The 14,917-nt window shown below is 36.0% G+C and overlaps 2 protein-coding genes across 3 annotated transcripts; both read left to right on the forward strand.

Moving 5' to 3' along the window:
- The first annotated feature begins 3,940 nt into the window (after positions 1 to 3,940).
- Positions 3,941 to 7,346, forward strand: LOC107021593 (uncharacterized protein At5g41620). Its single transcript, XM_015222318.2, has 3 exons — positions 3,941 to 4,451; positions 4,780 to 4,908; positions 5,580 to 7,346. Exons 1-3 carry the CDS (start codon positions 4,110 to 4,112, stop codon positions 7,065 to 7,067), a joined length of 1,959 nt encoding a protein of 652 aa, XP_015077804.1. The 5' UTR covers positions 3,941 to 4,109; the 3' UTR covers positions 7,068 to 7,346.
- Positions 7,347 to 9,398: 2,052 nt separating this feature from the next.
- Positions 9,399 to 14,266, forward strand: LOC107027487 (BTB/POZ domain-containing protein POB1-like). 2 transcript variants are annotated; one of them, XM_027916418.1, is made up of 6 exons: positions 9,399 to 9,772; positions 11,021 to 11,143; positions 11,839 to 11,975; positions 12,066 to 12,129; positions 12,425 to 12,704; positions 13,092 to 14,266. In XM_027916418.1, the coding sequence occupies exons 1-6, from the start codon at positions 9,517 to 9,519 to the stop codon at positions 13,903 to 13,905; spliced, it is 1,674 nt and encodes a 557-aa protein (XP_027772219.1). In that variant the 5' UTR covers positions 9,399 to 9,516; the 3' UTR covers positions 13,906 to 14,266. The 2 variants fall into 2 exon arrangements, with proteins under 2 accessions (XP_027772219.1, XP_015084133.1); XM_015228647.2 differs by having other exon boundaries at positions 9,400 to 9,772; positions 11,854 to 11,975.
- Positions 14,267 to 14,917: the final 651 nt, after the last annotated feature.

The raw sequence follows: 14,917 nt of genomic DNA on the forward strand, positions 1-14,917 counted from the left end.
CGTGGAGGCATTGAGCATGATCGAGACCATGAAAGCTAAGATGAAAACACTTTAGGAAGCCGTGGAAGCTGGAGGACCTACGTCATCCGACTATGATCGGGAGGCCAAGGTCGAGGCTCCCAAGCCACCAATATTCAAAGGCGTCCGTGACGCTCAAGAGGTGGAGAACTTTTTGTGGAACTTGGAAAATTACATTAAGTTAAACCGAGTGAAGAACGACGAAAACAAGATCAAAATCGTTGTGTTGTATCTTTCGAAAATGGCTATTTTGTGGTGGAGGCGTAAAGAGTCAAAAATAGGGAAGGGACTTCACACAATTGACACTAAGGAGCAATTCCAAGTGGAGTTCAAGAAGGTGTTCTTCCCTAACAACGTCATATATGACGCGAAACACAAATTTAGGGAGTTGAAGCAGACAAGCAGCATTCGGTGTACGTGAAGGAAATCATCACCCTCACGCTTCAACTTCCTAACCTCATGGTTGATGATATGTTGTTCCACTTCATAGATGGGCTACAAAATTAGGCCAGGATGGAGTTGGAACGCCAACAGGGCAGAACTATCAATGAAGCCATCACGTAGGCCAAAATTTTGACAGACTTCAGACATAAGAGGTCCGAGAGCCGGAGAAGAAGAAATGAAAGGTAGTGACGACCATGTGGCGGAAATCGTGGCAAAGTCGAGGAGCAGCGACCACATCTCAAGAAGCATGATACTTATAAGTCTGATGGCAAGAAGTTTGGATGTCAAAATGATGTCGAGAAAAAGACAAAGCCTACAAAGAAAAATGGTTGCTACATATGCGGTGGGCCGCATGGGTATGCAAGGTGTCCTGAATTGAAGAGTCTCGGTGTTATCCCGCGGTAGCGGATGGAGAAGGATGCACAAGAGCAAGGACAAGGCAAAAGGCGACATAGTTGGTCTTAATAGGAATTTGCGGAGCTATCACCAAGCAACCAGGAAAGTCGGAAGAATATGAAAGGTAGTATGTCGACATCACGATCAATGAAAGACTTGTTCGTGGTATAATCAACACGGATGAAGAGTCCAATGTCATGACCAAGACGACAATGAGAAGGTTGAGGCTGAGTTACAGTCTAAGTAATGCCTAAGTAACGTCTAATTCAGGACAATCAATGCACCAACGACTCTTGTGAGCAGAGTCACACATGAAGTAAGCATCACGCTAGGCGAGTGGCAAGGTAAGACCTACTTCACTTTCACTCATTTAGACCTCCTCGCTATAATTCTAAGGCAGGAGTTCTTCCTAGAGTAACACGCGATGATCGATCCTTACCTCTAACCACTTTTGGTCATGAAGCAAGGAGAAACATGCATGGTGCCCCTGGTTAAGGTACCAAAGATGGAAGAACAAGTCCGTCTAACAACTATGCAGCTGGCAGGAGACCCTAAAAAGAAAAAGTCAGCGTTTATAGACACCATTGCAAGTTTGAAAAAAAACAATGGTGCCAAGGAGTCCTTGTTGCCGGTACTAGAGAAGGTTCATAAGGAAAACAAGGTCGTGGTTTGAAAGAAGACACCAAGGAAGGTTTGAAAGAAGACACCAAGGCGCATGCCTCCTAGGAATGAGGTAGATTGTAAGATTGTGCTAAAAGAGATCAAAAGGCAATTGAAGGAGTTGCGCGAGGGAGTTGATTGAGTAAATGGACTACTGGTCGCGCATACGAGATGACAAAACTGATTATCCACACAACAGCAATGTGACGCGGTCGTCGCATCAACAGGCGGGGGAGACTTTCACTGCCTATCACTTGCTAGTCAAATTTTACATTCGGATAGGTGCGGAAGTGTCTAGAGTTGTGGAGAGGTTTATAGAAAACTCTAGAAACCTTAGATATTTCAAGAAGACTTTGGAAGGTCCTAGAATGTGTAAAGAATTCTAGAACGTGGACCAAAGTGTAAATATTGTAGGGACTTGCCAAATAATTTTTATTTACACTTTAGCCCCTAGGTGGTAGTATAAATAGATGGGACATTCATTTGTAAATCATCCAATAAATTGTAAGCAATCTTCCAAGCAATATAAAGTTTCTTCCAAAATTTTCTAAAAAGTTTAATGAGTAAGTTTTCAAGTGTCGCACAAAACTTTAATACTAAGTCAGTGATAAATTTCTCATAATTACAAAAAGCAAAATATAGTAATAATGATGTTACAAGTCTATATAAAAGTTTAATTTGTTAAAAGAATAAGCATTTTTGGCTTACTTAAGAAAAGATTTCTACATGTCCGCTCATATGTGGTTATTGTTATTTTCCTTAATCAAGTTTGTGGAAATTTTATTTGACGATGAGTGGTTGTGTAATGTATAAGAGGCAAAAAATTTGTAATTTCTAATATTTAGAAAAATATACTTTATCCTTTCATTAGTTTTGTAAGGGTCTTTAGAGAGAGATATGTTAGTATATATTCAAATTACAGTTTAGAAAAAAAAAGAAAAATAAAACATTTTTGTGTTGACGCATATATAATATATATAATATGATCATTCACTTGAAAATTTAGGGAGATTCAGATTCACTAACAATTTCTTCACTTGTTTGACTTGTTCAACAATAATCCTCTTGACTTTTCTCATCTAAAAAAATAACAATCCAACTATATTGATGGCTTAAAAACAAACTCTAACTACGTCTTGTTCTAATTGAACACATCAATTCCTGATAAAGTGTTACAACTTGATACTTTTCATTCATTATAAAGAAAAAGTTATGTTTTTTTTTTCTTTCTGTTTATGAGATAGTTGGATCAACCAAATAAAATATGTCATCTCTTTCAATTATGCACATCAACCTCAAGTAAAAAAACGTTTAAAATTCTACGACTTATTTAGTTGAATACCTATAATCAAAAGATTATAGTAATTTAACTAATAGACGAATAAAATATATACAAAACATTTTTCAAAAGCTTAATAAAAATATCTAATTAAAACACCTTATTAAAAATTTATAACACCTAAAATGATCCAAGATCTAAAAGTTTATAACACACCTAAAATGACCCAAGATCTAACTACATTCAAATGAATCAACACGCGTATGTTATCATCAATCATCACTTGACAAAAAAAAGAAGTCTCAAGTGTTTTTCTTTTTTAAAGAACAAATAATTATATATCAAATACTACAGCTTTAAACATAGAAAACAGTAGTTATTATGTTAGAAATGTAAAATCTTGCAATCCTAGGATCCATTAGGCATGATTTTACCCTAAAGATTCCTTCTAGGGTTGAATCTAAATAAAAATGTATCCACGTTCGATATTCATATAAATTATAATAAATATAAATAAAAATATTAATCAATTATAATTTACTGATTAAGGTGATATATGTAAAATATATACATTTTTTTTTTTGAATCAAAAGGAGGCAAGAATGATGTAGATCACACCAGAGCTAGCAAGTCATACATACAAATAGCCTATGGACCACATAACCCTTTTACTTTTAGTCCTCAAAACTTTTGGCTTTTCTTAGTTATTGCCAATTTGCTTAAATCCTCTGGCAAAACTAGAAGTTTATTAGAGTTATATCGGTATTTAATTATGAGTAAATTTATGTATTATTATATGTAAATATTTTTATTTTGCATAAATACACTCATACAATTACTTTTGGTTACGTAGGTTTATAAATTATTGACAAACTTGCCTAGCAGAGTAGCTGCTGCTTTGCATGTGTCTGTGTCTGATTCTTGGTGCTTTGCTAGTGATGACTGTAACTTGAACGTGTCACACTCACCAATAATCCTAATGATTAAAAGCCTAAGTTATATAATTACGAAAAATCGTAGTAATTTAGTTAGTTGATTATCCGCGATTAAACATTAAAGTTTGACGAAAAGGTGAGATAAGATGAGAGTGACATAAAGCAGACAAGAGATTTTAAAATTGGGACATACTGTATGTATGTATGTATGTAAGTAAGAAATGGTTGAGCTCACAATTAAGAACATGAACAATTTTACCTTTGTCCGCGTGTCTCAGAGAGGTAAAAAAGTAGTCTAAAGTAAGTGGACAGCATCAAACAGTTTGAATTTATTTTTTGTAGAAAAAGGAAGACTTTTGAGTAAGACAACCAACAAAATGGAGAGAGAGGAAAAGAAAAGGCAACAACAAGAAGAAGAATTGTTGAAAAAACAAGGTGTTTTGGTAGGGAAAAGAGGGGGTACTTGTACTACTCCATCACTTACATGGAAAATTGGTTTGGCACAATCTGATGGTTCTCTGCTTCAAGATTTACCCTTTTCTTCTAATTCTGCTTCACTATCTGTCAGAAAACTTGGTGCTAATCTCTGGGAATTTCAACCACAAGTGAAAAAAGTTGTAAACATGAGCAACAATATTGGCCCTCTACCTCAAAATCACAAAGACAAATCTAAGCTTCAGAGACAAACAGCTGCCCCACCTGATAGCCCACCACAGCAGGTCAAGTACAAAAAACTTAATTCTTTTTATAGTCCAAACTGCATATTGTATTATTATTACATATTATATGTAAATAGGAGTTCTGTTAGTTCAAATTATTGCTTTTTGCACAACTAATGTACTCTAGATCTTAACTAACATATATGTTAGTAGTCAATAGTGTTGATCTTGGGAATGCTTAGTTACTGATAAAACTTTCTACAAAGTTCATAGTCTGTCAATTTCACTGAAGAGGCAAAAGGATGTCTATTTGGTTCTTTTCTGCTAAACTATAAAGTGCCTAATCAGAAGTTTCCTAACTAGTCATGTTTCTTTTTTGTTTTTGCAGCCAACAAGCACTAGTAGTTTAGGGAGGGATATTGCTGCATCACTTAGACAACATCATCATCATTTAATTGCGAAGAATGGGGGCGCTCAATCGCTTGAATCACCAGCAAGTTATTGTAGCTCAATGGAGGTAACTTTTTCTTTTTGAAGTACCTTTTACTCCTTATGGACAGTAGTTTCAGGAATGAATCAGTACTTTGTAAGGAACAATCAGTATTGTACTTTCTGACTACACATGCTTATTTTCATAGTTCAATTATTCTCTTTTACTCACTCTCCCTCTCCGCCCCTTTCTCGGATTCACAGATTTCGCTGTACAAAAATTGGTGACTACCTGAAAGTTTCATGCATTTTATACATATGTTTAAGCAAATTGAAGTATGATGCCTTCAGTAACACATGATAGTTTCTACATGAGTAAGGGATCATGAAATATTTGGCTTTTGATTATAGACGTGAGCCGTGGCTAAATATCAGTTATTCATTCAGAAATATGTGCTACGATCAACTGATTTCAGACAAATTTTCTGGTGAACATAGTCGGAGTATTGTATGTAACTTCTGAAAATTCAGATATTGTTCTCTGAAATTAGCTGGATTAAGTCTATTATGAACCTGCATTTACTGCTTGACAAGTAGCCTCTCCTGAAATGTAAAGATTATTGCCTGCACCCGTCAAACTTATTTAAACGCATTCAAGTCCGTCTTGCACGTGCTATATTTGATTACTTTCAGAATATTTCTTGACAAACAATTTTGGTGTAGTAATGTCTAAATTTCTTCCTGTTCCTTGACATACAGATGGCTCCTTTTAAACCTGTTGAGACTCCCACCAGCTCAAAGGACCTTAAAGCTAGAAGTGGAAAGTCAAGCTACAGCCTGAAAACATCAGCAGAGTTACTTAAGATACTTAATAAGATTTGGAGCCTTGAAGAACAACAAGCATCAAACATGTCGTTGGTGAAAGCATTGAGAAAAGAAGTTGATCACTCCCAAAGACGTGTTAAGGAACTACAAGAGGAAAAGAAAAGAGACAAAGAAGAAATAAATGACTTGGTGATGCTAATTGATGATTACAGAATTGGAAGAAAGAACAACAAGCATAACAGAGCCGAAGAGGCAGTCAAGACATTGACGGATCAGCTAAGAGATGAAAGAAAGTTGAGGAAACACTCAGAGAATCTTCACCGTAAGCTTGCTCGAGATCTTGCTGAAGTGAAATCATCTTTCTCTACTGCTTTAAAAGAACTTGAAAGAGAACGCGAGGCACGGAGTATGCTAGAAGAATTATGTGATGAGTTTGCCTACGGAATTAAGGAGTATGAAGAAGAAGTTCGATTCTTGAAAAGCAAAGTGAGAAAGGATCAAATATTGACTGAAGAGAAGGATGGATTGGTCATTCATATTTCTGAAGCCTGGTTAGATGAAAGAATGCAAATGAAGCAATCCCAAAGACGTCATGATCCTGCAGAAAAGAAAACAATTGTAGACAAGTTGAGGTCCGAAATACAAACCTTCCTTAAAGCTAGACAATCTAGTGATTACAAGAATAATGTCTTAAACCTGAAAGGAGCAAAGGAGAGTAGTTTATGCCGACATTCTTTGGGATCCTTTCACTTGAACAATCCTGCAAGTGCCCCCAGAGTAGAGAAGGAAGATGACGATTCATTTGACAACGTTATATGTGCTTCTGAATCTAATAGAGGTTTAAGTGGGAAGCATGATGGCATCAGTCAACATGAGGAATTTACTCCAAACATCCATGTCGAAAAGATGAAAGAATCTAATCCACCACAGACAGAGATTGGCACTCAGCTTTCGAAGGACCCTGACGTGACTAGCTCAAGAATTCAACCTGAAGAGAAAATTTTCGAGGCAATGGTGATTAAAGAGACTGCTGTTGAAGGTAATGATTCATGTGTGCTTAAGAAACGTGTCACGAAACAAAGAAAATTCCAGAAGAAAAAGAATAGCTTAATGAGAAGTGGAAGTTCTTTGCTGAATAACTTGCTTAAAGATCATTCATTGCCTTATGAAGCTAAGACACTTTCAAATGACGATAAGCACATGGAACATTCTTTCGATCCAACGACATTTACTGGTCCTGCCAGTCCAGTGCAGAAGTGGACATCAAAAGTAACAGCCCCGGATCGTGAGGTGATTGAACCTTCTTCAAAATTACCACTAGGTGTGAAAGAGAACACACTCAAGGCAAAGCTGCTGGAAGCCAGACTCGAAAACCAGCAGTTGCAGCCAAGAGCTATCAAAGGTTTGTCTGAGGTTTCTTGAACTGTAAAATATCAAAAGGTGTTTGATACTTTATCATGAGTTGCTAAGGCTGGCTTTGTGACTCAAAAATTTTGGTACATGACAAATGTGAACTGTCTTTTTTTTGTAGTTTCAGAGTTTTATCTGTAAATGAGAGATGTGTACTGGTTATTAACATAGTCTCTTATTTCACCTGGAAATTGTTGTTAAGTCTGTTGAAGTATGATAACAGTAATTTCCTTCTAGGTTGAGGCATGTCGTCGTGAATGACATTATAATTTAAGAACGATTATTAGTATATATATATGTTGAGAATATCATTAATAATAATAATGTGCTTTCTCTAATCGCTTAAACTTTTAGATGAGACGGTGACACACTTCAACATGGTGTCCTTTTTAGATTGAATCTCACCGTCATCCAAAATTAAAAAAAAATATTCACGTGCTTGATCCATGAAAAAGAATCAGACTCGCACATGAGGGGCATGAGATGATCACACACTTCAACCCTATATAGGTAATCGAATGTTATCGTCCAAAGATAATGACTCTGAAATAATGTCAATTATATGGATTTAAGACAATCAGAATTGGATTAGGCCTCGCACATATCTCACGTGCAGGGAGAGGGGTGCAAATTCACCTATTTTGCCTTCAGAACCATTTCTCAAGTGAGCGAGTTCACTTTTGATTCTCGTCTTGTTTGTGAGGGTTCGATTTTAACGAGGAGATTTTAGTAATTCAAGTGGTTAGTTATTTAAATTTTCATTTTATTGATGAAGATTCAGTTATCACCTTGTAATCCCTCCTCCTTCTCCCCTTCCACTGCCCCAATTTTTTAAAAAGAACGAAGAGTTCTTCCTATTCTACGAGTACACTAGTTACAGGGAATTAAAAAGACAAATATATCAACACATAAGTTTCATATATATTTATGTACGACAAACTAAGTTGTCAATAAAAAAGGATAAATATGCTCCTAAACTATCGTAAATGATACGCGCATACCCTCCGTCATACTTTTGGGACATTGGTGCCCTTGCCGTCCAAAAACTAGAGCATATATGACCTTCACTCTAACGGAAGACTAAATAGGGACACGTGGCACAATCTTATCCATCGATATAATGTGCGAATCAGTAAATAAGATTATGAGACGTGTATGTCCGTTAGTATAAAGGGTATATATGGTCTAGCTTTTGAACAGCAAAGGCACCTATGTCCGAAAAGTATAACGAAAGTACAATAGTTTAAAAATATAATTATTTTTTCCCAATAAAATATGATAAAACATAACTAATTTTTATATTATCATTCAATATTATTTTTATACACCCGTCAAATAGACAATTTAACTCGTATTCGATGGCATTGAGCAAGTCTAGTCCAATGGAGGATGGAGGACTACTAATGGGGCTTTTTGGTAAGTCCAATAATAGCTTTAATACTTCTCTAAATGGTTCGAATTAAAGCTAACTTTGACCTAAGAGGAAAAGAGCAGCCTAATTGACCGTTGACTCCACTCGGGGTATTTTATTGGAAATATTTTATTCTTTTTATTAATCCTGCATATTTTAAATGATTTATCCATAAGCCATGTCTCATAAAGTAATACTCTAAATCATTTGTCAAATAAAGATGTTTCACATTATCAATTTTTTAAAGTTTATTTTTTCTTGATTGAAGAAAATCAAACTGATTAAACACGTCTTTGTGCAAAACGTAAAAACGAATACATATTTTCCTGCATAATATCATGTATCAAATATAATTAGACACATATAAAGCGTGTTTGTTCCATGAAATATTTTTGTAGTATTCAAAATTATAAAATGAGATTTGTGTTGTTCGGCCTTATATTATTTTACTATTAATTTATTTTTATAATGGCCATGAATTATGATGTTTGAAATAATGTTCACACATTTTTAATTTTAAGAATATCCGTTCGCCTCTTACAAATAACACGTATCAGGTAACTTTATCAAGACTATACGAGATACCATTAAAATTTATTGGGTAACTCTGTCTATCAAGATTAGGATAGATAGGAAGAACTAATCACCTAATACTTTTTATCCCGATTGAATTTTGAATCAAAAACTTATGATTTTCAATCACTTCATTAACTATTGGGCCACATAATTATTTAATTAATATAGTTTGTTATTTCTCGTTTGGTTCTCAATAGAATCTCATTTTTACTAAATTTGACTTTGATTTCGAAACTAAAACTTCATTATTATTTTTTAACCATAAGCTTGAAATAATTAACAATTTCAAATATTTAAAATTTAATTATTCGATAGAATCAAAAGCCACGTGTCTATCTACTATAATTCAACCCCGCGCCTCGTTTTCCTCCGTCTTCCCCAAACATTTCTCCGCCTACTTCTCAGAGACATTATAAAGCAAAATCCGCCGGATATTTAGAGAGAAAGAGAATCTTTATAGTTGAGTTTACAGCCATGAAGGATCAGAATTTGGATCTTTTCGACCCGAGAACGGCTGTTATGGACCCAGAATACTCACCGAGTAGTACCCGGGACCCGGATTTTGGCTTTGCCTTCAACGATGTCAACTTCTCCGATCGTCTACTTCAGATCGAGATTATGGCTGACTCGTTTGACCCTCAATCTGATTCAGATAGCTTTCACTCTCAGAGTCTAGCTGATTGGGCTCGTAATCGCAAACGACGTAGAGAAGATATCAGGAAGGAAATGGGTTTGTCTCTTTACTCCTTTTTCTCTTTATCTTAGCTCTGTAATCGGGCGTTTGAGCTCAGTTCCGTGAATTTCTAGCTATTTATGAACTCGGTATATATATAATCTTCAGTTGCTTGAGTTTCTAGGTAATATATGAACTGGGTATCTGTTTGAGCTTCAGCTGCTTGAGTTTCTTGGTTATTTATGAACTGGGTATCTCTTTGAGCTTCAGGTGCTTGAGTTTCTAGCTAATTTATGAACTGGGTATCTGTTTAAGCTTCAGTTGCTTGAGTTTCTAGATAATCTATGAATTGGGTATCTGTTTGAGCTTCAGTTGCTTGAGTTTCTAGCTAATTTATGAACCAAGTATGTATTTAAGCTTCAGTTGCATTCATTTATGAGTAATTTATGAATTGGGTACTTCTGTTACTGAGGATTTTGAGTTGAAAGTTGGTGGACCTTGTTTTTGGCTATGGATGATCTCCAAAGTGAAAGGGAGGTTTTGTGTATGGAGATTTGGAACAGTGGGTTTAAGTCATACTTATTTGTTGTGGGATTGTGATTTTGCTAGAAAGAGACAGGAAGAAAGGATTGAAAGAATAAGAAAGGAGGTCTGCTTGCTTTTTGTCATCCATGTTCAACAGTATGATTTAACTGAACTAAAATGATCTTTGAGCTCTTCACAAGTTAGCTTACACATGTAACTAATCCTAGGTTGAAGGAGTAAGATTGCAATAGTTGACGGTGTAATGATTGTCTAATTGTAACAATAATCTGAATGAATGAAAGGAACTAGGTTGAATGGATTGGATAGATGATTCATATATCCAACCCTAACTGATTTGGGATTGAGGCATAATTCTGTTTCTAAAGGATCTTTGACTCCACTAGACAACATCATACAGTGTCCAATGCTCTTGTTCTTATACTAAAATGGTCTAGTTGATATTTGATTGTTGTTGTTAGAAAACGTGAAACAGATGATATTTTAACAAATTTGTGCTTACTTCTTTCTTTCTAAAAGAGGTGGTTTTAATAAATTCTCTTATTCCGTTTGAAAAAGGTGCTGTTAAATGTTTATTACATGTTTTCTTTTTCTTATGTTGGGGGAAAAGGATTGTAGAGAGGGGGTTATGAAATATAACTTTGCTTCCCTTGAAATGAACGTTATGCATATAACATATTGGTTAGACTTCTGATTTTGTTATGCTGGCATGGGTTTTTCTTGTTCTATTATGTTAACCAGCCATGTGCCACTCGTTTGCAGCTCTGGATATCACTGCTTGTCCTGAAGAGCAGGTTATAAGTTGTAATCAAATTGATACTGAAGATGTTGAGAACGAAAATCAAGATGAATCAGTTGTTGCAATGATCGAAGAACCACACTCGGGTATTTAAACCAAATCTAGTCCTACATTTCTTTGCCGCTAGCTTCTGTTCTTCGATAAACAATGAGGTTTCTTTAATTTCCGTGTATTCTGTCGAAATACTTGCTACTTCAGTGCCACTTTGCTGAATTAAAATATAACGAGAAAAGAATAAAACATAAAATTAATTAAGTCAGAGATATGAAGGGCTTACCAATGAGCCAATAGTTGATCTCTTTGGAACCATGACCTTAAGCTAAGGCCGGTTTCTTCGTTCTTTATATTTTAAATTTGAATGTGGATGCTTATAAAAGAATTTGTATGCGGATATCTTATTTTAAAGTATGGTGATCTCCAGGCGTACTGTAAACAAATTCTGACAGTGTTTCTGTTGCATAAGGACACTATACCTTGCAAGGGATGGGTATACGTATACTAAAAAGGAAAGGAACCATACTTAAAGAGAAGTACATCTTTACTGACCTTTTATTTCTGCTATATGTTGCAGAACAGAGAAGCAGCATTTCTTTGTCTGTGTTCTTTTAACATACTGTTGCATTGTCCTTCACTTTCTTTCCGCTTTCTAGTTTTGATGCTGATCTTATTGCAGAATCATATGACATGTTCCTCTAGTTGTTCCTGGTGTTCATAACTTGTATTTTGTTTGATTCCCACAATTACTTCAAAGTACCTTGAGAAAGATAATCAAGCGATGCAGTGTTTTGTTCCGCAGGAGATGAAGCTACTAATGCTGATGATTCATCTTGGAACTTTGATTCTCCAAGAGTTATTAAAGTTGAAACCTTACATATCAGCTCCCCCATTTTAGCAGCAAAGAGCCCTTTCTTTTACAAGGTAAACATTCTTTTTCATATGCAAGCTGCTTATGCACTGTCTTGAGTATTATACATGAAGAATCAACTGAGATTTCTTGTATTTATGTAGCTCTTCTCCAATGGGATGAGGGAGTCTGAGCAAAGACAAGTAACTCTAAGAATTAATGCTTCAGGTACCAAGAAATTTAAGACACATTATATCATTTTACTGACCTCTTGACGGTTGCTACATTGAACTGCACTTAGCTGTGTGAGCAACTGAGCATATTTTTGAGCTTCCCTTTCTTATGAGAAACTTGCAAAGCACAGAGGAGAGAATTTCTCTTTCATTTTATGTTCATTGTTGTGTCAGCATCTAGTGCTAGTGATTTGACAATTGTGGGTCAAATATTGTCACCTTAGAGAAGTTGTAGGATTCCTATCAATTTCATGAGAAATAATGTTCTTTTTTTCATTCTCATGGAGCAGAGGAAGCTGCACTGATGGAGCTCCTGAATTTTATGTACAGCAATAAATTGACCACTAATACAGCACCTGCTTTGCTGGATGTACTCATGGCTGCCGACAAGTTTGAAGTTGCTTCCTGCATGCGGTATTGTAGCCGGCAACTGCGTAATTTACCTATGACTCCAGAGTCCGCTTTGCTGTATTTGGAGCTTCCTTCTAGCATCCTGATGGCTGAAGCAGTTAAGCCTTTGACCGATGCCGCAGAACAATTCCTAGCTGCAAGATACAAAGATATTACCAAGTTTGTCCCTTTACTGACCACACTCTATCTCTTCTTTGTCTTGTTCTAATGCAGCTGTCTATTTGCCTTGTGATGATATTTCAGTCTCCACAGCATACTTTGTTCAATACAGTGGTGACAATTTATGTTTTCTAGAAGACTTTTTTTACCCAGTGCCAGAAATTTTCTCAGAATTCTGTCCGACATTCCATCGCTCAAATTACATTGCATTTTCTTTATTATGAATTGTTAAACAATGAGAAGTTTCTTTCCATAGCCCCACAGTACTTGTTTTTAATGTGGGACAGAGAACAAGTGAAAATTTTGATTCCATACTGCTGCTTTTGGTGAGTTTTGATTAGCTGTCACACTTGTATGTGCTTGATGAGCTCATTGTCTTTTTAACAGATTTCAGGAAGAGGTCATGAAGCTGCCTCTTGCTGGAGTAGAGGCTATTTTGTTCAGTGATGACCTTCAGATAGCCTCAGAGGATGCAGTGTACGACTTTGTGTTGAAGTGGACAAGGACTCATTATCCACAGTTAGAGGAACGGCGAGAAATCCTTAGTTCACGACTTGGTCGTTGCATCCGTTTTCCTTTTATGAGCTGTAGAAAGCTTCGGAAGGTTCTGTCATGTAATGACTTTGATCATGAATTTGCATCCAAGCTTGTGCTTGAGGCTCTCTTTTATAAAGCTGAGGCTCCTCATCGTCAGCGAAGCCAAGCTGCAGAAGACTCGTCCTCCACTAGTCATCGTTTCGTGGAACGTGCTTACAAGTATCGACCTGTGAAGGTGGTTGATTTTGGACTTCCACGGCAACAATGTGTAGTCTATCTGGATCTTAAGCGGGAGGAATGTGCTAACCTCTTTCCTTCAGGAAGAGTGTATTCTCAAGCATTTCATTTAGGAGGACAAGGTTTTTTCCTGTCTGCACATTGCAACATGGATCAGCAAAGCTCTTTCCACTGTTTTGGTCTCTTTCTGGGGATGCAGGAAAAAGGTTCGGTTACTTTTGCTGTTGATTATGAATTTGCAGCAAGAACAAAACCAGGGGAGGAGTATGTCAGCAAGTACAAAGGTAACTACACTTTTACAGGGGGCAAGGCAGTTGGATACCGCAATCTATTTGCCATACCATGGACTTCTTTCATCGCTGAGGACAGTCCATATTTTACTAATGGTATGCTCCATCTCAGGGCTGAACTTACTATCAAGAGTTGATACCTTTGTCAATGGATACGGTTGTTTTTGCTTCTTGGGTGAGTTCAACACTCTGTTTCTTGGTTTAATAAAAGCATGTAAGACAAGGTTTAGGTGAAGGCACTTAACTGCCATAGGCTAGGTATTGAAATATTTAGTATGAAATCACTTTTGCCATGCTCTGCAGAGATGGAAAAGGATGTAAATGGAATTGATGAGCGAAAGAACGCTGGTTATTCTGAAATGCTCAAATGTTATACTAGTACAGGTTGTCCTGATATTGTGTACACGTTATTTGAAATGTCATATGCTGCGATAAACATTGTACAACAATGTATAGCTGAGTTTGTATCAACTCCCCAGCAAACTTTCTTCTGCTAAACCATATAGAAGGTGACTCATAAACTTATTGATGTTGTATGGATTACATAGTCTATGCTTACTGAAATTTGGAAGTGAGCGTTCATAGCATTGAGTCATCTTGTGATGGTGAATGGTAAACATTGCACAATACATGTTTATCTATTCAATTTTAGCCATATCGAAAAAGAGTGATTTCATCGATTGGTTATGCCTCCAGCTGTCTTATTTATATGCCTTGAATGTGGCAAATATAAGATGCTCATCCAAATATACTATTCCCTCGATAAAGCTTTTGGCATCATCTCTGAATTTCCACCAGATTCTTTGTTCGACACTTGTGTTTCTTTTAATGATTTTTTGCTTTAAAAAATTTTTGCAAACTTATAGTACTATTCGTGTAGTTTTTGAATAGCCGTATATAGTTTTTTGTTAATTTTAGTGTCGAATAATTTGAAATAAAAGAGTAAACGAATGTTTTATACGTGAAACATTTTGGAACATCACTGCAGGAATATCTTTATTCTCTGAACTCTGAAGTTATCTCCGGCTGGCAGAAAATAACAGGAAACAAAAGAATTTCTTATTTATTTGCTTGTATATAAATCACTATAAAATAATTGAGTGTAGTACAATTATTTTGAGTTGACAGTCCCCCACATGTTTGATACTT

The sequence above is a fragment of the Solanum pennellii genome, chromosome 1, assembly GCF_001406875.1.
Source record: "Solanum pennellii chromosome 1, SPENNV200".
NCBI lineage: Eukaryota > Viridiplantae > Streptophyta > Magnoliopsida > Solanales > Solanaceae > Solanum > Solanum pennellii.

Bases quoted from the DNA above. Each gene is read 5' to 3' on its own strand.
- LOC107027487 (XM_027916418.1), top strand. From the start codon at position 9,517: ATGAAGGATCAGAATTTGGATCTTTTCGACCCGAGAACGGCTGTTATG. The intron at 11,144-11,838 runs GTATTTAAACCA...CAAGCGATGCAG, and splicing joins GATCGAAGAACCACACTCGG to TGTTTTGTTCCGCAGGAGAT. The intron at 12,705-13,091 runs GTTTGTCCCTTT...TCTTTTTAACAG, and splicing joins AGATACAAAGATATTACCAA to ATTTCAGGAAGAGGTCATGA.
- LOC107021593 (XM_015222318.2), top strand. From the start codon at position 4,110: ATGGAGAGAGAGGAAAAGAAAAGGCAACAACAAGAAGAAGAATTGTTG. The intron at 4,452-4,779 runs GTCAAGTACAAA...TTGTTTTTGCAG, and splicing joins CTGATAGCCCACCACAGCAG to CCAACAAGCACTAGTAGTTT. The intron at 4,909-5,579 runs GTAACTTTTTCT...CTTGACATACAG, and splicing joins GTTATTGTAGCTCAATGGAG to ATGGCTCCTTTTAAACCTGT.